A 25,948-nucleotide genomic window follows, 5' to 3' on the forward strand; every position below is an offset into this window, starting at 1 on the left:
TAATTGTACCCGTCGGCACCGGACGACTCAGAGGTTCTCATTGAATAACTTAATTAAGTACAGAACGTTGTTACAGTGGAGTAAAGAGCAGTTACAACAACCGTTGATTAAGTCAAAACACGTTCTCTAGATTACTTCCCTAATTTTCAGGAAGCCACCAAGCACGACCTAGGGACCACTAAGCATGTCCTAGCGAACAACAAACGGTTACTTGGCCCACATGGTCAAAACCCAAGTCAACCTACTAAAGGGACGTCAGAAAGGGAGAAAATGTATGTTTTTCATAATATCAGAGAATTCTCACTTGAGCATCATCGCTGACTTGAGCATCGGAGTGTAATCGCAGGTACCCCCACCGACCGACAGAAGCACGCGAAGGGAAATGATACGTGAAGAATAGGACAACCAAGAGTGAAATAAACAGTGTATCGACGTGGATTAACATTACTTGGCCTCCAATATCCATTCAATAACTTTTAATATATTTTAACATAATTTTTTATATAACAATTTGCAAAAGTTATAAGCCCTAATTAGTAAAATAAATATTTTTTTTCTAAAAAGTAAACTCTGTAGTTATAAAAAAAAACTCAACTGTTTTCATAAAGTTATTAATGGAATGAACGAATTCAAAAAAATATTAATAAAAATGAATCAATTTAAATATAAATAGGATGTCATCTATTTAATTTTTTATAGTATTATTAACTTAATATTTATCCTGAAAAAAAAAGAACACAGATGAATAACAAATAATATCGAATAAAAAATTAATATAATAACCAAATAAACAAATAATTTTGTTTAGAAAACTTTAACATTTAAAGTTACCAATAAATTTTTATGATATTTTAATTAATTTTATTTATTTAGTAACTCCATAACGATATGTTTAAGACACTTGAAAGAAACAATAAACATGGTTTTAAAAAAAATTGTTTCTTTTATATTCCTTGTATAACACTTTAAAGAATGCATTTGTTCTATTCATTTCCCACTTTTCAATTCACTTATAAAAATGTTTCTACTGTTACTAATTATTTTAGAAAAGAAGAGTAACTATGATTAACGAACTTTCAAGTGTGTTTGCTTCTCATCTCCCACTTCAGAAATCACGACCTAAGCGAAAATAGGAGACACTGTTTGTTAATGGATAGAGATTTTTGAGGTTTTATAACAATTTATGCATTTCACTAATATTTTTAGTTTTGTAAATAGTGTTCAAAAGGAAGGGAACGAAGAATGAAATAAATAACTTTAAAAGCTTACAAAACCAAAACTGCACATTATTCTAGTGACAACTAACAAATTATAAGCCAGAAAATAACACTCTAAAGAATAGGAACTTTTGCTGTTGGTATATGATATTAATCCCATGGACTCAGTGAACACTCTTCTGGTGTAGTTGGAAAACGTTCAGAATCCTTGCAGTAATCATAGATCACAAGGTTCCTCTGAACCCAAGCATAATCCATTTTCTGATCACCAGATAGATGCCAAGCATCATACTGATCCCACCAATTTTTGGTTGTGGTTGAGACACAAGCAGGGTATGGATCTTCCCATTGGCAACCATCCACACTGAAGTCCTTGTAGGATGACACAAATGGAGATAATTTCCAGTTTGTCTTCTCAAGCCCACCTCTTGTGGCCCAGTCATCTGCATTCCATATGCTGGAGAACAAGTACATGGGTTTCTCATTGGGGAAGAAATTGTTTGCTTCTCCATTGTTCTTGAACACCCTCACAGGAACTTTATCCACAAAAAACCTGTCCACAATTAATTGCATTTGCATCTTTCAGTCAACAAAACTTTCTTCACCTCATCTTAGAATGAAGTACATAAACCACATGAATATTCTATAATTAGAATGTGATATCATATATGACAATATGTGATGTATTATTGGTATTTTAGTTAGATTTGAAACATTTAAGAATAACTCGTGTTAATTATTCACAAGTGGTTGATCTTAGTAGATAAAAACAAAAGTGATTAGAAATGGCATACTAAAAAAGGAATAATAATTTTAAGTACCATTCTTTCTAATCCTTGAGATGTATGGTTCTTTAAGGTAAAAACCATGGATCCTTCTTACTGTCCACGTGATTTATATATATGCACTATAACTTATAAGGTAACAAGATTCGTTTGCTCAAGCTCAGAAACACATCGTGCAATACTTTTGACTATTAAGAACATATAACTTTAAACCTCAGAAACACATCATGTAATACTTTTGACTATTAAGAACAGAACTTTAAACGACAACAGCATAAAGGATATGTTCAAACACGTTTTGAAGAATATAAACACCTTTTGAATCTGAGATTAGGGTGAGAAGAACTCAGGTTAGAAGCATAATACATAATAAGATGGAACTTACACTATCTGATGGTTGTTCCAGAGGATGGAATAGGTGTGGTAGTCCTCAGTTGGGTCAAACCATAACATATGCCTCATCTCACGCCCACCAGTCCCATTCTTGTACACGTTTGTTTGAATCAAATAAGGCTCCCCAGTTCTGTTTCCCAGAAACTCAAAATCAAGCTCATCTCTCTCTGGCCCCGCACCATTTTCTGAGCACATCTGCAACAATTCCCCACTCGCTGAATAAAACTTAGATGCACTATTTATTTATATAATTGATGTTTTAATTCAATAATTTGTACAATGAAGATTTCTTACAAAGATGGGTACAAGTTACTGAGATGATACTTTAATTCTAATCAGTGAACAATTGTAAAAACACTTGGCGACTAAATGTTGTACGATTCTAACTACTGTACTTAAATGCTTTGTACACTTACATAATATGCTGTCACAACACCAGCAGAGTCACCTGCTACCAACTTCAGCTTCATACTGAACCACCCAAATCTGTAGCGTTGTTTTGTTTGAAACCCACATCCTATCAAACATTGAGTGCTTGAGAAACAGCTCAGATATCAAATTTGATGCTAACAGTTGCAATTCTTCTCATCAAATCATAGTATGCAATGCATGTTGAACAAAGTGCTTATTTCAATGTCATGCATTTGGTACCTGTGTCTTTGTCTAGGGAGAGATACCAGATCTGTCCATCTTTAGAGGTAGTAAAATGGTCCTCGGACCACATTATGCTGAAATTGTCCTCAAAAGATCCCTTGGACACAGCTGCTTCTGATGAATGCAAATGAGCAAGAAAGACTGCTGCAAGGAAAATCACCATGGACACTGAAGAAGCTGAAGAAGAGATCCTTGAATCCATTCTGAGTGGGAGGAGAATACGAACTCTCACAACACAAGGGAGGGTTTCTCGGTTAGATCTCAGAAACCGAGAAGGGGGGCACTTCAATAAATGACCATCACTTTTAAAATGGTTTTAGCACTTCCAGTTGTAACATCATATGCTGTTGTTCTGTTCTTCTTAGATTTCTTTGTTTATTTAATTATACTGCATGTGCCAGTGCTCAATTGTACAGATTTGCCCTTTTTGAATAACAAGATCCTAGATATCTTACAAATAAAAATGATACAGAATTAGTAAATATATAATTTTATTAGAAATAATCTAAGAATATAGTGAAAAGTAGAGTGAAATATATAGATGATCAAGTGAGAGAGAGAATGAGAAATAGATGAAATTTGAGAAAGAATTGAGGAGGCAAGGGCATATTGGGGAAAAGAAATAGAACTGTGGGACCTTAGCCAGGCTGCATTTGCAAATTGCAATGGTAGTCTGTCTTGAAGGCTAATGAAAGTGGGAGTGGGGCCCAGCCATCGCATGTAAGAACATCTTTCTCAATAATGGGAACTGCTACACCACCGCCACTACCATTTCCATTCATTTATTATATTTTTACTTTAACTTTATTCATGCTGAAATTTAAATCTTTGATTTTTTTTATTTAAGGATTGGGATTCGACTAAGATGTGGAAAATGATGCGAAGGAAGGAAAATAGAATGAAAAAATGAGTTATTGGATTGATGTTATAGATAACAGATTTTTTCTAATAAATAAATTTATAATATTATTATTTGGTATTGTGTTTAAAATGAATAGTGATAAATTATTTATTTATGTTATCCATATTTAGTTAAAGCATTATAGGTGAAGTCCACTAATTAATTAATATTGTCAATACATTAAAAATGAATAAAAATAATTTTAAAAAATAATTCATTTTAATTTTTTTTATTTATTAATATTTTATTGTTTTTTATTTATGATTTTATTATTATTTGTATATATTAGTTTATATATTTTTAATCTTGATAATTGATTATTTATACTTATAGGCCATTTTAATCCACAATTATTTGGCTTTCTAATTTTTCTCACCTCTACACACTAAACAAAAATGTGAATTTAATTTCTCATCACATTAACTTTGATCCATGTTAAGACCAAGAGTATTATTATAGCTTCTAGGTATAAACACAAGTCATGTCTACTTTATTTTCATAAACAAAACTTATACATTAAACGTAATACCAAACAAACATGTTGAGAGTATCAAGAATTTTTATTTATGTTTCACTTTGTAAGCAGGTGCAATATTATATATTTATTATTAAATTATTTAATTATAAAGTTAAAAATAGGAATTGAATATTAATAGTACTCGATAGTCATTAAATTATTTAATTCAGTTTAAATAAAATTTTAAAAAATAACAATACTGTATATGTAATTTCATTTGAAGATTTAAAGTAATTTCTTTGAATGCATTTTTTATTTTTTCAATTGAAAGTGTTTAATAAATATTATAACAAGAAAGTATCATCAGAAGACAGTTTGGCCGAGTGGTCTAAGGCGCCAGATTTAGGCTCTGGTCCGAAAGGGCGTGGGTTCAAATCCCACAGCTGTCATTATTATGTTTTTCATTTTTTCAAGTTTCATTTATTGTTGATATAACTTATAAGGGTCAAATATAATTAAAAGAATTCCATGATTATATTATAATAGGAATATTCGTTACATTTAAAAATATTACAATTCAATTCAACTTAAATAAATCGGATTATAGTTTAACTAAATTTAATTCAACCTAATCTCACTCAATTTTCTATATGTTAATGTAAAAGTAAACTCGATCCTTATTAAATAAGATTAATATTAATGGTCATAATAATAAGAATAATAATAATTTATTTATTTATTATTCTATTAACTAAATTATATTTTGAAAAGTTCAATTATTTAATTTTTCAAATATTAAAAAATATAATATATTTTTAAAAATAAAATTATTCCTACGTAATTCAATCGGTAGACCGAAAGCATAATATAATTTTTCGTTCTTGTTATTCATTATACGTCAATATCACAAGTTTTTAAGAAAAAAATACATTTTAAAATAGCAACAGACAATAGATACATTAATTTATTGTGAATTTAAATTATAGTTCATTTCAAATTAAAATAATTACAAGTATGTTTTATTCAGTCGTTATTAATCGACTGTATTTTACTGAGGCAAAACTACGTGTTTATTTTATACAAGAGTGAATGCATTTCGATATATGGTTCTCAATATTGATTTTTACAAAAGTTAATCATAAATCAACTTCAAATCGATTTATAAGCACTCAATTTTATAATTTATAATGTTACTATTTATAGTTATATGAAATTTTTAATATATTTTCTTACATAGATACTTATTAGCTTGTATACACTATATATTTAAGCAAATTCTCTCTCCATCTCAATATCTTACCCTTATACTTTCATATTAATTTGAAAAGTCAATTTTAACTTTTTTAAAAAAATTTAAATATCCTAAATAAGACATAATCTCACTTATTTAAATAATCTTAGTTGCACTCTGCATTCTCATATTTTCTTTTCGGTCCATACATTTGTCCAGAACTTCCATTTTCTTTCCGGTCCATACATTTGTCCAGAACTTCCATTCTTCTCTAGTTGTAGCATTTAGGAGAATAGTTATATCATTTGAGTATGTGTGAAAGAGTTTATAAGAAGATTCGTTATATTTGATGCAGTGCAAATATGATTTTTTTTTTAATTTTGTATTTCATTTTTGCACATTACTAGTTCTTTTTTGAGTTTTGTGGCTTTCAAAAAAATGAACAAAAACACAATCATCACAAGTAAAAACACCACAAAACTTACTCCAACCACCAGCATTCACTATCAGTCATCATCACCACTTGAAAATGAAGAAGAAGTATCACACTCTCTATCATACTTAAAAGGGTATTGTTTATTAGAAATCTCATATTGACGGAAGATAAAGACATTTAATATATAAGTGGATGTAAAGCACACTTTATAAATTGATTTTATAAGATTTAATTAGAGTTAAAATTCACTTTTTAATATTTTAATATTGTATCAGAGTGATTTATAATCTATTTATAATCTATGTTGGTTAAGAGCCTTTTATATTATATATAAATGTTTCAAGCATGTATTGAGTTATACAGATGAAATCATGTCAGCAGCAAAAAAAAAATTAAGGAAAATTTTCTATAAACTTTTATGAAGACACTGAAGCCGAATCAACCATTGTTGAATAATTAATGGACAGAGGAAAACAGATTTTGCTCCACAACACAACTAGCTTTTGTTGAAGCTACTCGTAATTGGGCCAGCAAACATCTAATGGACCCATAAGTTGGCATAAATGGATATTTTACAGGTGTCTCTTTAGGACTACCAGCAGCTACCATTTACTTTTTGATTTCATTTTCTTTCATCTTTCTCACTTTTGTTTTTTCTTCTTTAGAGCTACATATCAACCACCACATAATTTAATTTTAGTAATCAGTTTTATTTATTTTCATCATATAATTTTTCTTTTTTCAATTTTATTCTAAATTCTTTTTATCTAAATTCAAGTATTTATTCTACCTTCTTATATTACCATAGATTTTTTTAAAAAAACTGTTAACTAACACATATACACTCAAACATTGAAAAAAACATGTAATGATATGATTTGTAATATATTATTCTATTATTTAACATTTAATAAAATAATATCATAAAGAACTAAATAAAAAAATAATATCTTTTCTTGTCATTTTCTGTCTAAAAGCAACATAATTTGTTTTTGGTATTTATGATCTGAAACATAATAAACAAATAACTTAAAAATGGTTTATGGCAGAGAAGACAAGTGATGGAACTGGTTCGTAATGGTAAACCATGGATTCTGGTGTGGAAAAGAAATCAACCACTTTACATGAAAATATCCCAAATGGAACGTTCTGCGCCTTTCAAATTCTATCTCCTCCTACACAAAAAAAACCATGGAGTTGATAGATTTTTGAGCAAGATATTTCACCATGGCCAGCCCCATGAGAGCCCCATCACTGCCCCATCACTCTTGGTTTCCTTTATAAAACCCCACTCCAGTGCACGGACAAGTATCAAGTCTTCAACTTTTCTTCTGTTCTCAGTGTCTCTCCCTTCCAAAAACACATAATCCATCAAACTCTGATGGCGGCCATGGCAACCACTGCCCTAACTTCAAACCCCAAACTCTCATTCTTCGACCACAAGCCCACCTCCTTCCATGGAAAGCCCGTTTCTCAGTCCCGCCTCACACCCACAAAATCCTCCTCCAAACAACCCACAATCTCCATGTCCCTAACTCCACCACCTTACGACCTCCAATCCTTTAAGTTCCAACCAATCAAAGAATCCATAGTCTCACGCGAAATGACGCGCCGCTACATGACCGACATGATAACCTACGCCGACACCGATGTCGTCGTAGTGGGGGCGGGCTCCGCCGGCCTCTCCTGCGCGTACGAGCTGAGCAAGAACCCGGCGGTGAGCGTCGCCATAATCGAGCAGTCAGTGAGCCCCGGCGGCGGCGCGTGGCTCGGTGGGCAGCTCTTCTCCGCCATGGTGGTGCGCAAGCCCGCGCACCTCTTCCTGGACGAGCTCGGCGTGGACTACGACGAGCAGGAGCACTACGTGGTGATCAAGCACGCGGCGCTGTTCACCTCCACCATCATGAGCAAGCTCCTGGCGCGGCCCAACGTGAAGCTCTTCAACGCCGTGGCGGCGGAGGACTTGATCGTGAAGGAAGGGAGAGTCGCGGGGGTGGTGACGAACTGGGCTCTGGTTTCGATGAACCACGATACGCAGTCCTGCATGGACCCCAACGTGATGGAGGCTAAGGTTGTAGTGAGTTCCTGCGGGCATGACGGACCCTTTGGCGCCACCGGAGTTAAGAGGTTGAAGAGTATTGGCATGATTGATAGCGTCCCTGGAATGAAGGCCCTGGACATGAACACTGCTGAGGACGCTATTGTGAGACTCACTAGGGAGATTGTGCCTGGCATGATTGTGACTGGCATGGAAGTTGCAGAAATTGATGGTGCTCCAAGAATGGTATGTTAGCCTTACAATTTTGTTTATATACTGACCAATAACTTTTGATAAACTTGTGGATTAGGGCTTGGTTTGGATTGAGTGGTGATCAAGGTTTTGTGGGTGATATTTGGTGCAGGGTCCTACCTTTGGGGCGATGATGATATCAGGTCAAAAAGCAGCTCACTTGGCGTTGAAGGCTTTGGGGAGGAATAATGCAATTGATGGAACGTGTGGAGTTGGAAGGGAAGAACCAGAACTTGTTTTAGCTTCGGCCAACACTGAGGACATTGTTGATGCTTAAACTTTATCATCACATACCTTTTCTGTTTCACCTGCAGCCTATGATTTGAATTCTGGAATAAATAAAGAAAAGTGTGAATGATGAAGGATAAAGAGACGGTACCTGTTATGTCTGTGTTTGTGTGGATTGACAAATTGTCACCACCAGCCATGTAACTGTAAGTAAGCAGCCAAAAATCAAATTATCGGATCAAGAAGAGATAGGTTAAATTACCCTTCGGCCTGCTTGTTTGTGTTAAATCATAAAGAATTGTTTTATTCTATAAAAACAAGAGTTGCAGTATTTTTAATTGATTTTTTTTTTAAGTATGATATTTTGTTGTTAGAACATAGTTATTTCCAAAAACTTGATTGTGAAAAGATAATTTTTTGAAAAAAAGAAATATGTAATACCACAAACATTTTTAATAAAAAAAACTGTAAAAAGGGAGGGACATATTGATGTTGAGTTTAATAAAAGCAACTTTTTTTTTTCAAATTGGTTGATTGTAGAAATACTCCCATTTACTTTTAGAATAAAGTTTGTCTCAAATTCCAAATAGTTAAAACAATAATTCTACCACTTTTTTTAAAATAAAATATTACATTATAATAAAACAATAATTTACTTAAGTATTAAATAAATTGATTTCAAGATATCATTTCTAAGTTCCGAATTATTTTTCACCCGTACCCGTATATTGATACTTTTAATTTAATTATTATACTTTTAATTTTAATTAAAAGAATCATATTTTTCATACTATCATGTTACGACCCTTAATATTATTATTTTAATATTTTTCATATTATATAACTACAAATTTATACTTTATTATATATTTATATTTAAATCTATAACATTAAAAATTTATATCACTTTCATTAATTGTCAAAGTATCATTTTTCGTTAACAATTACCAATGTGATAAAAAAATATTATTATTTATGAATCTTACATGACACTATAAGAAAATCGTAAAATAAAAATCAATTTTAGAAACAAAAAATAATTAATTGTTATAATGACTAAATTAAAGATCATTTTAAAGACTCATTGTGTACTCAATACATTCATAACATGGTATCACATAGACAACAATTAACACAAGTTAAACTACTAAAAAAGGTCATAAGAATTCAAAGTTATTAACTAAATATTGAAACAAATACTCAATACAATATATATATATATATATATATATATATATATAAACACGCACAAAATCAAATAACACATGAATCTCCATAACCAAAATATTCATCAAGGAATATTCATTGATGTCTTCCTGAAAATCTATATTAAGCATTATTTACTATATAGATTTAACACATGACTCATTTTAACACCTCAGATATGCAACCTGACTCATAGTCTACATGACTTAGACCATTAATGAAGTTATGAGATCTTTGTTATAATATAAACATTTTCTCAATACTTATGAACAATAGTGGTCCACATATCATTCCAGATTTGTGACTTCAAAATCACACCTCATACATAATCATGTCATTTCATGCATATCATACATTTCATAAAAAACAATAATCACTCAAGCACAAAATGAAACATTTTTACCTAACACACTTATATACAACAACTACATTGGAACATACCAAGTGAAGATAACTTAAACTGAGATATCATATTATAGTTTCACTTGGGTGAAAATAATTTCGCTAGGTGAGGGTATTATATGAGCAGTGACTCAGACGCTATTTCGTTGGAGTAAGGGCATCAAATGATACTCTCACTAAAATTATTCAGATGAAATCACAACAGTGGCCTTGTTATTTAAACGTAACTACCTCCATATATTTTTAAAACATATTTTTTTTATCTAAAACACTATATTCTTTCTTTCCAATATGATATTTGATTTTACATTTGACTCAAGACTCGATGGAAGTCTAGATTTAGACAAACATGAAGGGACCCTAGTTTTACAAATAAAACGAAGGCTATGAAAGTATTATGATCATGGAAAGCGCCAGATGCATGCACATTTGAAGTTGCTCAGAGTCTAAATGTTTACTGGAAGCGTCAAATGCAAATGCAAAAGAGGTTTTTCAGATTTACAAACAATTTGAGCACTTAAAATGCAACTGAAGTCCAACAAATTCCTCAAATTATTGGGGAACATTAGATGTTGATGCAATTTTTTTGGTTTCCTGTTGAATATCTTTACTCTGACATGCAACCCCAAAGCTTTAGACTCACATGCAACTCACAATATTCAAAATTAGTCGGTGTGGAAAGATAATACTACAAGGATTTTTACAAGAAAGTACTATACCTTTAAGCTTACTAACTACAACTTCCTTACCTTAATTTTGCTTCTTTTTCGAGAAGATTTCATGCACCGAGGTTGCTTGACACTCCAAAGCTTCATTTGAAAATTGTTTTAATGAGAACATTACTTGGTATTCCAAGTAACAAGTAGTGTGGTGTTTCAAGTAAGAAAGAGTGCTCAAATAGGAGTTTAAGATGAAATAGTAGGAAAAAAAATTCTTCCTTAACAATTAGTTTAGCGAGATGCATTATTCAAAACAAAAAACTCTTCCTTATACAAATAAACAACTACATATTTAATTAAAAGTTAGGTGATTCAAAAAATATTTTTGTACTTGTATAGGTAAATATGACCTAGATAGTACCTGAAACTGGTTGTACAATTGCTGACGTGTTGGTGATATCCTTGCTCCTTTCTTCAAGTCTTATTCCTCAATTTCTAGTGCTCGGTCGTGGTTGACCTGGAATAGGTAATTCGACGATCAAGTAAGTACTCTGTGTAAAAAGTGTATGTTTGTAAACTGATTAAAGCGTACCTTACACCTCTGTAGATAATTTATTTACAGTGTTTAGTCATAGACCCTTGTTGCAATGGGCTGAATCAATCAAATATCAGTTGTTAATTGATTTATAGCACGATTCTCAATTTATAGGGAGATATATTAGTATATTAAAGAATATTTGGAATATCTTTCAATTGTTCACTGTTTGATTAATTTCTTAGAACATAATTTGGGATCTTATTACGACTCATCAAGAGTTCCTCATAACTGTCGTTGTCATTGTTGTCATCATTAGTTTCGAAGTATGTTTTAACACGATCGGTCGGTCACCGGTACCGATCGGTACAATTTTAATTTTTTAAACAACAAATATTTTCTATAACTCATATGATAAAACATATCATTTGCATTAATATTCATAAAAGTATTTACATAATTTTTAATTATTCTTTTAACTTTTAAAGAGATTAATTCCAAATTATTTTTCTCTGAAAGGAGGGGTCAATTTATTAGCATGTTTCATTAGAACTAGTAATTTGGCATCACAAGACAAAAACAAAAAAACTTTAGAGAGAGAGAGAGAAAGTGAAAGAGTAAATTTAAATTATAATAAACTATAATTATATAAACGTTTCTGGGAGTGGAAATTGGGGTATTTTTTAGGAGTGTTTGATATTGTGAAAGACTGAGAGTCTTTCTCTTGTTGTGCTCCGTGCAATCGTAGACTTCCAAACCGTCTCCTCCAATCCCATCCATTGAACAATGTCTCCATTCCGGAAGCTCCTATTGCTGATCCTCACGGTGGTCGTCTCCTCCGCGGCGGCCTCCAACGATGAAAGAGTGAGCGAATTGCTCTCCCTTCAAGCCAGATCCAAATCGGGCATAATCCGTCTCAACGACCAATCGCTCTCCCGCTTCCTCACCTCCGTCAAAACCCCGCGGCCATACTCCATCCTCCTCTTCTTCGACGCCGCGCAGCTCCACGACAAGCCGGAGCTCCGCCTCACCGAACTCCGCAACGAATTCGCCATCGTCTCTTCCTCTTTCCTCACCAATAACCCTTCTTCTAGTTCCAAACTCTTCTTCTGTGACATCGAGTTCAAGGAGTCCCAGCTCAGCTTCTCTCAATTCGGCGTCAACGCCCTCCCTCACATTCGCCTAATTGGGCCCAACATGTCCCTGAAGGACTCCGAGCCCATGGACCAGGGCGACTTCTCCCGACTCGCTGAGTCCATGGCCGAGTTCGTCGAGGCCAAGACCAAAATCTCCGTGGGTCCCATCCACCGTCCCCCCGTCTTCTCGCGCAACCAGTTGATCCTCATCGCGGTTGTCATCCTCATCTGGATCCCATTTTTCATCAAGAAGGTTCTCACGGGGCAGACCCTTCTCCACGACCCTAAGGTCTGGTTGGCCGGTTCCGTCTTCGTGTACTTCTTCAGCGTTTCCGGGGCTATGCATAACATCATTCGCAAGATGCCCATGTTTCTCGTGGACCGCAACGACCCTTCCAAACTCGTGTTTTTCTACCAGGGTTCCGGGATGCAGCTTGGTGCAGAGGGTTTTGCCGTGGGGTCTCTTTACACTGTTGTGGGCCTTCTCTTGGCGTTTGTTACCCACGGGCTTGTCAGGGTTAGGAACGTGAGCGTGCAGCGGGTGGTTATGATTTTCGCGCTCTTGGTTTCGTTTTTGGCCGTCAAGCAGGTTGTTCACTTAGATAACTGGAAGACGGGTTACGGGATTCATGGGTTTTGGCCCTCTAGCTGGAATTGAGGTTTGATGACGCTTCTGGGTCTGATTCCCATTTTGAAATCTAAACATTAGCTAAATGTCTTCTTATGTTGGAACTTTGTCGGATGGCATACTATATAGCTTGTTTTTTAGTACTAAAGTTTTTATTATCCGGGTACTACATTTTCGCTTGATGTGTTATCATTATTAGTTGTGATTGCATAATGCTGAATTGCATTGTTCTGAATTGCTGCTGCTAAATTGATTGTTATATTAGTCTTGTGTCGAACCATTCCTTTTAATGATCTATTGATCTTCAAGCTGACGTATGCTGTCGTGCTGCAAGTGCATGATTGATATCTAGGACGTGGTTGGTGTGAACTCAAAACTGCAATCCATAGTTTCTTATCAAGTTGCTTAAGTTCAGCAAAATTTGATCCGCTTGGCACTTCCGTTTAGAATATACAACTTGCACTTTAGAGAGCCTAATTATGTTTCCTCTGGTACAGAATTGACAGAACCAGAAGTTTATGCAGAAGTATGGTCATACCTTGGGCTATAGCATTTGTTTTTGTCAGTACCATCATGCATTAGAATTGGTTAAATAGTGTTTCTTTACAAGGTCTTTTATTGATTATCACATCAAAGATCCTATGCTTCATTGTGAAATTTATAGTTTATTTTTATTTTATTGAGATATCCTAATGCATGAGTTAAATATGGTAATCTTCCAGAATCATTTTCAATATTTCCATGGTCATGCTTCCATCCTTTATGATAACACATTGTATTGATCGAGGAGGTATTTTTTTTTTACCTTTCTTTTTAGGTCGAAAATTCATTTGCTATTTAATTGTACATTGCATATTATCCTGTGAATTTTTGGGAAATTCTGGTTGTGATTGGTGTCAGATGGAATTTTATCATCATTCATCTTCTACACCACCGCGTCTTGGAAGTCTATTTTTTGGTATTCATACTTTAGTCAGTGGGTTTAATATCTAATTTCTCCTTTTTCTACACTTGAGTCTGTCTGGCTTAGTAGGTAGAAACGGGCAGGTGAAACAAGCGGGTTGGAATTATTTTCAACCGGAGAAAATTAGTTATATATCCTTTTTCTGTCTTTTCATATTTTTGTTATGCCAAGCAACTGTAAAATGACTTTCATTCCAAGGTTTTACCTTCCCACTTCCAACCTCTCAACATGCAAGTGGTTTATAGCTGTAAGGGATCTGTGCATGCAAATTGGCTATCACGGAAAGAAATGGCGTCTGTCATCATTTTGATGGTTAAATTAGATCTAGTGGGATATCCATGTTCTCTACTTTGATCGCTCTATCAGCATTTAAAATTCATGGGTATAGATAAGATTATATGTTGAATCGGAATTTGCTGCAGTCACAAATCCATATATCAACCACAGACCACAGTCAGCAAACTAAGTTGTTAGATGAAGATGAGATTAAATGCCTTATATTTAAAGTGTTTCAAATCTGATTTACTGGAATTGGAATCAAAATCATTTGTTCATCATCCATCAACTCCGATTTGTTGACTGGTGTGATTTCATGAATTTGTGACTGCAGCATATTTGAGTTGATTAGATTTCCAGTTAGACGTACTCAATTTTTTAGTTCGAAAATATATCTGTTTTGGATTTTCTGATGTATTGTGTTAAAAACCTTCTTGTGTTGAACGGTCAACCTAATGGCCGATGTTGGTGTAAGGTGTAAAGTTCTAGAACAGTGGGAAATTTTAAGTTTGTAATTGTTTTGTCACATAAAATAAAGTTTTTTTTAGCTTTTTCACGGCAACCTGATTTACTGTTGCTGATTCAACTCTGCTTTCAGCATGCGTTCTGCATTTCACTATAATGTGTTAAATAACGTGGGATCCTGAGGCAATGTTTGGATTGATGATAGGATATAGAATGGAGGAGGAAAGTAAGTGGACACTTTTGTTTGAATTTTATACATTAGGATGGAGTTCATTGAAAAGTAATGGGTAAAGATTCATTCTATTTTGTTACACAACCATTTTTCATCCCCTTCACTTTGAGAGTGTGTGATGGAACATCAATATTTTATCATGTATTGACTTTTTTAGCATTGTTGTTGTTAGGGAAACGACAAGGAATCCTTCCCACTTTAGGGACAGAATTGATTATGGGTATTAGTTGTGAAGAGAATGGTTGATGTAACTAGAATGCCCTTACATGAACCTAAAGGATGCATTATTTATAATTCAAGAAATATTTAAAAAATGCAGTAAAGTTGAGTTGAGAAAGAGAGGAGATAGATTTTTTTTTATCCTGGTTTCACCAAACCTAAGTCTAGTCCCAGCAAAATATGTTTAAATTCTTCATTAAAATCTATAAATCCTTGCAATTAAACAAGTAAGTCAACTTTTGACCTACACAAAAGGCCTTTTAGAAACCCTTAGGAAGTCTACAAAGAAACTTAATACAAATATATTGCTTAGAAAACCTATTTCGTATCTATACCAAAACGTAATGCTTGAGAGGATATCATTTGAATGTGATACAATTGAAGTTCCCTTTTTTTATATGAAATTTTATAATTTTTAGAAAATTTTACAATTAATTTAAATTGAGTCAATTAAATAAATGATGTCAAGTTGACAATGTATTAATCTTAATTGAAATAATAAAAAGATAATATGAATTCAAGAGAGGAAATGGAGTAAGAATAATTTCATATTCTTGTATTTTAGGTTAATTGTAAAATAATTTTAATTAGTCAAATTACTCTTTTAATTTAATTATTTTAAATTATATTCAAACTATTTTTTTTCATTAAAAATCTTTGTAAAAGTAAAACCATTCTCCATCCACAAGCTTTTGACATTGAAAAACTGTTTCCCTCACATTTAAATGGTATTTTAACAATTTGGTATTTACCTATAAAGTGTGTCATATGTGATCTATGACAACAAAACCAGGGAGGGAGAAAGAAAGCTAAATAAAACACAGACAAATTGGGAGAAGTATAACTATAATGAAAGAGCAGACAAAAATCATAGATATTTTCTGTGCATGAGTAGTGAGTGCAGGAAAGTAGTTAGTTTCTTTTTTCAATATTATTTATTTGTATTCTTTTTTTTAAGATTAACTACGTGTAGTTATATAATTTATAGCGTACATATGAGCTAATAGTTCCGTGATGATGTAAATGTCGCTCTCAATAAATATAACCACAAGGTAAAAAAAAATTAAGAACGAAAGAATCACTTTTGTGTCAAAGTAATCGATTATTAACAGTGTTTTGTGAAATCAATTGCAGTCTCATATTAGCTACGACATTGCTAAAAAATTCCGAAAGTGTGGGTTACTCTTCTTTTGGGTCGTATTAACAGCCTAAAAGATGTGCTTTCAAGAGAAAACAGGCTCATCAAAGAAAGATATTGCGTTCTACACCCCGTGTTTTTAAAACTGTACCCCCATTTTCTATCCCTAAAAAATATATTCCAGATTGCACGTATGTATTTTTGGATCCATAAAATATATTCTTGAATGTATAATCCAGAATTTAATGCATTTTTATTGCACAATCTGATATGTTTTTCTAGATTGAAAATACTTTCTAAAATGTACAATTCATAATATATTAATGTATTTTAAATTGTACATTCCGAAAAGTATTTCCAGACATGGATATCAGATTGTGCAATCCATAATACATGAATACATTCTAGACTGTATATTCCAGAATGTATGTGTTTTTTTGAAAAAAAAAGTTTGTACAAGACCAACATATGTGCGTGTAATTCATAACATTTGGGTAAACACTTGCATCCTACTATAATATAAAGACCATAACTTAGCATCCGCATAATAGTATGTAAAATACAATGCCAATAGTTAGTATGGGACGACCATCATAAATTTTCACTTGCACTTAGTTGTTAACATATGATATCAGTGAGTAGCCGTGAATACAAATGTTAAACATGACCACACACATTAGAAAATACTTGAACAAAATATGAATTGTGCACATGTCCTATACACATGACTCGATTCAGACTAACATCCGTGAGAGGCTTACTTCGTAATGAGAATATCATGATATTTTGCCTCAATGATAAACACACTAAAATAACATTATATCTACTAACAATCATGTATCTCATATCAGGCATAATTATCCATTTGTTCACACTAGCTTGTGAAAACATCAATGTGTTGGAAAAAAAATGTGTGACATGTGTCATAACTTACCATTGACATCTCATCCATCAAAACTGGTCTTTTTAGTTGGTGTACCCATTCATAACCACCCAACAATGTAGCATATTCATCACGCCACAATTTAATTTCTTTAAACAAATCCTTTTTGATAATCGTCCATGAATCTTCCCCTATTCCCAGCAGTGTAGTTATAGATCGATAACTACAATGACCATCAATATTGACATTAATGACATTATGTATGTAAGGGTGAGTACTGAGATGAAACTAATCCAACATTGGAGTTGCTTTAATTCTCAAGAGGACTATCATTTCTTCCCTCTTATTGCTTGACTTCCATGTAAAATAACTATCATATATTGATTGAATGACATCAACATGCTCCAAATATAAGAGACCACACTTTGTAGATCTCACATTTATATTTGCTCAACTTTTTTGGGATCCCTTGGTTTTCAATTTATCCACTAGTGCACACATTGATGTCATATTTGAGTATGTTATTTCATGGAACTTGGACTTAGTTGTTAATTTTCCCACAATGTCAACTTCTTTGAAACGATTCAAAATAACATCAAATTCTTTTTTAATAGACAACTCAAAGGATGAATCACACGATGATATGTCAGAAAAAATCAATTTGATCCACTTAACATGACTGGATTTAAGGGTATGTTATCGAGGTCTTCTCTCGCTAATTCACATGCACAAGGTAGATCGTGAGTACATTTGAGTGCACAACATAACATTCATTATCCATACCAACATGTCTAACTCAATCAAACTCCTCAAAAATGTAAATCAAAGCATATTTAGATATGAATCCTTACAATCTTCTATATAAACTAACATTGAAAGTGCGACCCACAATTTACAAACTCTTCTAAAAGATGCCTTAATTTCATTTTGTGGCAAGCTAAGGATGTTTTTGACAGCGTCCCAATAGGTACACAAGTCTCTCATACTATTTTCAAATACTTGCTTTAGGCTCCAATGAGCGAATTCTACCATGCGAAATGAATGTGGAGTAAAAAAGTTTGTTCATTTATTAACAATGACTAAGGAATACATACAAAGTAATATACCTATTCGTCACCGTGTATTCTCATGCCTTAACCAAATTTTCCTTGTGTGGAAGGATCCATGTGTCATTCATATAGTCAAAAAAATAATGGTCATAACAAACAAACAACTTCAAAATGTTTCACACATCCCACAAAAGCATCACAGTCTGCACAATCCATCACGTTGCATAGTGGCAACAACTGGTGTTAAGCATCGTGGCCAATTTGGGGAGGGGATCCTAAACTTACTTAGTCCACGTCCGTGGGAAACCAACTTCAATACCCTCTCACAGTCTACAAGTTACATGGTTGGTGTAACTCTGTAATAATGACATATGAGTAGGTCTCTTAGGAAATCCTACTCCAATTTCCTCATGCTCTCCTATAGCATATGATGGCAAGACATCACCATCAATAGCAATGACGACAACTTGTTCTCTATCCTTTTTACATACCAATTTTGTCGATTTCTATCTAGCTTGCACTTGCAATGATGATTCATTTATGGTCTCAACCATATATATATATACCAATAATAATAACAAACAATCAATAATTTTAAAAAAAATAATATATGCATTTTAGATTGATGGAAACTATCCAACCACAACATCCACAAAATAGGAAGGATAAATACCTAGAGTTTTGTTCAGAGACTTGTTAGAATAAATGATCCTAATTGGGCTTTTTTTCTATCTTTTGTAGGCCCAATAAAAATGACAACTCTAGGAGGAAAGAATGCACAAAGTATATCAAAGAAGAAATCCACACCATGAAAGAATATTAGAGTCTCAAACTGAAACTCAATTGGTTTTAGCAAGACCAAGTTAATATCTCTTAGGGTCAGCCTTTAGCTTTAAAATTTTTTACAAATTAGTCTAGGATTTTATTTGAACCATGTATTGGGCCTTGGTTTAATTTTGGGCTATGTATTGGGCCTTGTATTTGAGCTAATAGAAGTGAGTGTGTATAGTAATAGAGGGTGCATTTGTAAAGTGCTCACAACTTGGCATGGGAAGCATGTGCGTGACATGAGAAGCATGAACGTCCACATGACTCTTGCTCATTAGATAGGATCCCCACCAGTTAAGAGTCATCATCTCATTTGAGAGGATCATGAGCATGGAACATGTGACGCCACTTGTCACCTTGCCAATGGAGATTTTTTAGGTTAAAGATTTTATTTTAGACATCCAAGACTCCTATAAATAGGAATACACTCTTATATTTTTTTTTTAACTTGGAATTAGTAATAAAATGTTGTCCATTTTTGGCCATTCTATTTGTTCCTAAGTTCTCCCTAGGTTAGCCTCTTTCAAGACTTAGCCTAAGCTCTTTCGTAGTGAGTTGGTCTCACCTCTCACTCTCATAAATTCTTAACTTCACTTCAATCCATGAAAAATCCTCTTGAGTTTCTTTAATGCTTCTCCTCCTTAAATCTCCTTCTTCATCCATCAAAAGAAGAAATTAAAAAAATATCAATAGACGAAGAGTGTTTTCTATCACGGATTATGTATTTTAAAATAGACTCTAAATAATTACCTCTTTACAACAACACTACTTAAGTTACTTCTGCTCTCCCACTCATGAATGGAGAAAGAAAATTTGAAAAAGGTACAACGAAAGGTAAAAAAAAAGGTTGAAAAGAAAAAAACAAGAAATTAAGTTAAATATAAATATAAAAAAATAGTTTAATCTTTCTACAAGAAATTTATGGTGTGCAAAATACATCGCTTTGCAATAAAAAATGGATAACTTTTTAATGAAAGAAATACCTTAATACAAAAACACTATCAACATTTTCGGTATAATTTTTAACTTTTATAAACTCAAATAAATATACGATAATTATAATTGAATGAGTATATATCCCAAATATCAAAATAATACCATCATTCAAAATTTTTGAAATTGTCTCGTATTATTCTCTTGCTCGTGTGTTTACTTATTTATTATATAAAAATATTATATAGTTCCTCGTAAAGAATGATGGAGCCAGGTCCTAGGTGTTACCATGTTAGGAATGATATTCATATTTATAGAAAATGTGCTATAATTTACATTAAATGATAGTCAGAGCAGCCAGAATTAAGTAAGGTCAGCAGAAATTTAAAATTATATTTAATTGTGCTTCCTAATATTCACGTTTTAAAAATCTTTGAACTACGAACTTTTGGTCAACGCTATTAAATTTATTCTCCATTGCAAATATTGGGGAGCTTTAGTTTATGAAATCAGCGTACCCAATTTGCTACTAAGTGGAAAATTGATTATTATACTCCATTATCAAAATCTCTAATAAAATCAAAACCTCTAATAGAATGATGAATGATAAGAAAATGTTAGAGTGAAGCATGATTTTCCCACTTGAGAAAGAACTCTCTCGTCATAGATGTTATCCAAATCACTAAAAAAATAATGAAAAATTAATAGTTAATTAGTTACCAATTTAAAAACTATTTAATAATAATATAAATAAATTTAGAAATTATAAATTTTTTTAGTTTCTATTAGGTCATGGGTCTGATCCGATATTTGATCATTTATGAGTTGTTTCCCGACCTATGTATATAATATTATGAGAGAGCACTATTCAAGGAATTTTAATCAATTAGTTTTAATCACTCAATTAAGGTATAATCATGACTAAAGGTGGAGAGGTTACAATTCTATCTATATATACCAGATTACGTCTTACATAAAAGATCCTCTAATATCTAATATAATCATCATCATCTAATAAACAATACAAGGAGTGCTTTCCACTCCTATTTCATATTATATTCATGATATTTATGTTCTTACTGACTTGAGCGTCGGAGTGTCATCGCAGGAGGAACTTCCTCTCATTTCCTGAATGTTGAATCACTTGAAGGGAGATCACCACTAGGAGCTCATCCAGATTCTGACTTACCTTAAGTTGACTAAAACAGTTTCTAAAATAGTCTTTAATTCAACCATTATAGCAATTAATTATTTTTTTTCTTCTAAAATTAGATTTTATTTTATGATTGTCTTGAAACAAAATTATGTACACATGAAGGATAAAAAAAATGATGTCTCTTTCCCAAAATAAGAAAATAGGTAGTGGTATGAGATCCACAAGAATATTTTGTTTGGGTATGACGAAAGATACAAAGGCTTTGTCTCTGGAACGTGCTTCCAACCCATTCTGGGATGTGCCAACTAAGCAACGGAGTTTGTGCAGGAGAAGTGCCTACGTAGACGATTCAGAGGTTTTTTTTTCTCTTCTTTGTTTTCCTGTCAATTGAAAACTGTACTAACAATGACATATGCACCAAAAATGTCAACATACATACAGCAAAAACACTGTTACCTACACAAAAGGGCACAAATCATTTCCTTTTCTTAACCATTTTCTTCTCTTCACCACATTTTTCAATTTTCGAAACTCCAATGCTTTTCTGGACTTGTTCATGCTGGCATGGTAATGCTGCACCATTATATTTGTAACGTAATAACATGGACCACCTCTTTCATTAACATTGCAGCTTTGGACCCTTCATCATCCTCCAAAACTAAGACACTCTAAATCTTGGTAAAATAATATATGAAAATCTTGCAGTAAAATAGTAAAAGTTATCTTGCATAATCGATGTTTCTTTTTACATAAAATTTTCATGTTAGATATTATTATACAACTTCACATCTGAACTATACTAACAATTCAAATTACAACAATCACTACAAGAAAATTATTAAATATAAATTAATTTTAGAAAAAATAATAATTAATTATTATATTAATTAATTTAGATACGAGATTACAATTTTTTTTTTCTAAATTAGTTTCTATTGTTATTAATTTAATTAATATAACAATTAATTATTTGTTATCTATAAAATTAGTTTTTATTTAATAATTTTCTTATAGTAAATACCATTACACAAATATAGTATACTAAGATTTTCAAGTAAGAATAATCATTTATTATTAAATTTCGTTTCTCATTATAACAATTAATACATGATTCAGTGAAGAAGAAAAAAAAACACAAAAGAACCCAAAAAAATTGATCATTTCATAAGAATTTGTATACTTGTATAAAATTAAAAAAAAAAACAGTTAAGTTGTGAAATTATACTTTAATAATGATACGTAAGTATTTAAAAAAATTAAAGTATTAAAAACAAACAATTAAAGAAATGAAAGTTTATTGCAATTAGATGGTTAATTAAAGAAAAAAAAAATTGATTCGGCATAAAATCCTATAAAATAACTATTACAGAGAAAATGGTTATCCGAATTATTTATATGTACTAATGAAGAGAGTTAGCTTTATGAAAAAGTATATATAAAAGTTAAATTTAATTGTAATATGCTAGTGGGTTTTTCTAATTATACAATAATATTTTTTACATAATAAAATATTACATTTTATAATATTTATTTTAAAGATCATAGACTAATAATTAACAATGTAAACATTTTAAAGTTGCAACTAAAATATTAAGATTTTGGTCTACTAGTGAAATATTAATTATTAGGTATCTTTCACCATACACCATTACTTATATCCTAACATACTTTTAAAAAAGGTACACAATAAATACTTGCAACATGAAATACACCATAAAATATAATACATATTATACCTAACAATTATATATGCATAAATCCTTCATTTATATATAATCCAGCATAAATAATGTCGCTTTAACAAAATCTTTCTAAAGAAAATGAGTTTATTTTCTATCTCTCTCCGTTTGAGTGAAATGTTTCGTTCAAACAAAAAGACTTTAGAAAGAAAGTCATATATATATATATATATATATATATATTATTTTATTTTTATTTTTTTATTTTTTTTTATCTTTTTAGTGATATATAATAACTTATTTGAGTAAAAATAATAAAAAACAAGAATATGCAAAAATTTGTAAAATAGGTTTCAGAGTGTATCTAAAACTTAATATAAAATATTTATCAACTTCTCTAACATGATCATAAAACATCATTATACACTTGTTTTATATTTTAATATATTAAAAAATTGTTTCTAACTCCAAAGTAGTTACTATTTTTAACAAAAAAAAAACCAACATATTAATTCATTCATGATTTTACCAACTTTATAACTTAAAAGATTTCCACTTCAAAACTAAATATCAATACAAAGGCCATATCTTGACTATCTCAAATTCAATAGCAACATATATCACCATCACAAATAAAATAATTCAGTCATATATACCTATTCGATTTCGTAATTAGGGATACAAGTTTTTATATCAATTACTATTATTTTTCTTGCTTGTATCTATTTATTTAATTAAAAAAGAAACTAATTTAAAAGTAATATATGAATTTAATTATATATAAAAATATATAATATCAACTCTAATGAATTAAGTCTCGCACTATGCATCACTTAAATTTAACTTATTTATTCAATGAAATCAAATGTCAACTTAACTTTGACAAATTAATTGTCTACTATCATTCCCATATCTTCTCACATATTTAAAAAATGTTTATATGAGGTTTAAGAAGAAATTAATGAATGATTATAAACATTAGGATAACAAAGATAGTAATGGCTTCGTTTGTTAAGCTTTTTTTGTGACTTTATCCACAGTGAAGAAAGATCAATTTATTAGATTAAAGAAAAAAAAATTAAGGTTGTGATTACAAGCTTAACAGGAATACCATTCACCATATATATAACCCTCCTCACAATATTGTTATAAAAAAGAAAAACAGATCAAGAAGATGTTAAAACCATGCATGATATTATAAAATTCGTATCTATAGACTACACAATAAAATTCATTTTATATATATAAACTAATGACAATAAACAATGATATTATATAACTGTAAGTGTAAAATACTATAATTGTATTTATAAAAAAAACTAACAAATGTCGAAAATTTATTTAATTGTTTAAAAACTACAAGAGTAATATTGTCTTTTATTTAATTTATTGAATAATAAACTTGTACATGTATATAATTTAAATTAATAAATTCTAAGGTTGGCCTTATCTTAAAATATAATTACATAGATTGTCGTATTCTATTTATTAGAAATATAACAGTGATTCCTCCAAAAATATTATAACATGTACTGACTACAATAAGTTTCTCGAGAAATATGTAATAATTTTAAATCTTCTTCCAATAAGTAATTTCACCAAAATAAATTCTACTTCTTCTATTCTTTTTTTTTCACATTTTCCTTCTCTCTCCTCCACCTCCCTAAGTTCTGTTTGCTAGTATATATTTATGAAATATCATGACAAGATATTTGATATTTGAATTAAATTAAATTAATGATATGATTGTATGAAAGGAGATTATTAGTAAGGTTATATTTAAACCTTAAGTAAAGTAGTTGACGGTTTTTTTAATACTAGAAAGGAAATTTTATCAAAAGGTTTTATTTTAATGCATAAATAATTGCACCAACTTTTAATGAGTGCATTTATACATGTTCATTGATAAATATGATGGGTTGAAGATTATGCGATAAATATAGCACAAAATAAAATAAATAGAAATCAATTTTTATAGATTAAAGTAATTAGTTATAATTGTAATTAAATTAGAGATTATTTTACAAACTATTTTTTTTTAAAATTAGTTTATATTATTATTAAATAGTTTCTAAATTGGTATCTAATTAACAACCAAGGTTTTAGAAACTAAATAATTGGTAGTTAAAACTTTGGTTGCTAATTAGATACCAATTTAGAAACTATTTAACAATAATAGAAACTAATTTAGAAACTATTTTTTTTTTAGTTTCTAAAATAGTCTTTAATTTAGTTACTATTGCAACTGTTTATTTTGGTCTCTAAAAATTGGTTTCTATTTCATGATTTTCTTGTAGTGTTGATTGTTGTTTAAGAGAAGAAAAATGTTTTATTAACACCCCAATGTCACTAACACAGACTTGACACCGCTTGAGTGACATTAATTGACGCGGCAGACGTGATATTTGGTAAGGATGTGACACTGACTTTATATTATAATATATGATCCGTAGCACATGCAAAACTGGTCATCCGTGTCTAGAATTGGTTACCTATGTGACGTTTATGACTCACCCACTCTTTATGAAAAAAAAAATCAATTTTTTTAATATGGATCATATATTATATGACTGAACATATGGGTCATTATGAGTAAAAAAATATATATTACACTGGTTGTTTCTAAGAACCGATGTAATATGTTCTTTTTTACCCTATTTTGAAGTTCGTGCTGCTCATTCGCGCGCAAGCTTACTCTGCCACATTCGCAGCATCAAATGTGTGTCATGTGCAGAGAGATCAATATATCGGGACTCTTAAAGAGAAATTTCCCCAATAAAAAGGAAACAACATACTTTACTATTCATTAAAATTTTAATTTATTAAAAAGATTGTATAAAAGATTATTTTAATCTATATTAATTATAAATAAGTGTCATTAATTTTCTTGCATAAAAGATTAGGCGATAAGTATTGCCAATTCAAGAATTTATCCAATAAAATCATAGTTTGTGTTTATTTACCAATT

The 25,948-nt window shown here is 31.3% G+C and overlaps 3 protein-coding genes and 1 non-coding gene across 4 annotated transcripts; 3 read left to right on the plus strand and 1 right to left on the minus strand.

The window, feature by feature from the left end:
• Positions 1 to 1,160: 1,160 nt before the first annotated feature.
• LOC137829538 (probable xyloglucan endotransglucosylase/hydrolase protein 8) lies at positions 1,161 to 3,556 on the minus strand. Its single transcript, XM_068636359.1, has 4 exons — positions 3,047 to 3,556; positions 2,812 to 2,912; positions 2,388 to 2,590; positions 1,161 to 1,770 (listed from the first exon to the last, which is right to left on the minus strand). The coding sequence occupies exons 1-4, from the start codon at positions 3,249 to 3,251 to the stop codon at positions 1,368 to 1,370; spliced, it is 912 nt and encodes a 303-aa protein (XP_068492460.1). The 5' UTR covers positions 3,252 to 3,556; the 3' UTR covers positions 1,161 to 1,367.
• Positions 3,557 to 4,776: 1,220 nt separating this feature from the next.
• Positions 4,777 to 4,856, plus strand: TRNAL-UAG (transfer RNA leucine (anticodon UAG)). The gene has a single exon. It is a non-coding gene; the product is annotated as a tRNA-Leu (tRNA).
• Positions 4,857 to 7,042: 2,186 nt separating this feature from the next.
• Positions 7,043 to 8,923, plus strand: LOC137829537 (thiamine thiazole synthase 2, chloroplastic-like). The gene is made up of 2 exons (XM_068636358.1): positions 7,043 to 8,358; positions 8,477 to 8,923. Exons 1-2 carry the CDS (start codon positions 7,456 to 7,458, stop codon positions 8,639 to 8,641), a joined length of 1,068 nt encoding a protein of 355 aa, XP_068492459.1. The 5' UTR covers positions 7,043 to 7,455; the 3' UTR covers positions 8,642 to 8,923.
• A 3,048-nt stretch (positions 8,924 to 11,971) lies between these two features.
• Positions 11,972 to 13,393, plus strand: LOC137827878 (probable dolichyl-diphosphooligosaccharide--protein glycosyltransferase subunit 3B). Its single transcript, XM_068634237.1, has one exon. The coding sequence runs from the start codon at positions 12,181 to 12,183 to the stop codon at positions 13,186 to 13,188; it is 1,008 nt and encodes a 335-aa protein (XP_068490338.1). The 5' UTR covers positions 11,972 to 12,180; the 3' UTR covers positions 13,189 to 13,393.
• Positions 13,394 to 25,948: the final 12,555 nt, after the last annotated feature.

This window comes from Phaseolus vulgaris, chromosome 7, assembly GCF_000499845.2.
Source record: "Phaseolus vulgaris cultivar G19833 chromosome 7, P. vulgaris v2.0, whole genome shotgun sequence".
Taxonomy (NCBI): Eukaryota; Viridiplantae; Streptophyta; class Magnoliopsida; order Fabales; family Fabaceae; genus Phaseolus; species Phaseolus vulgaris.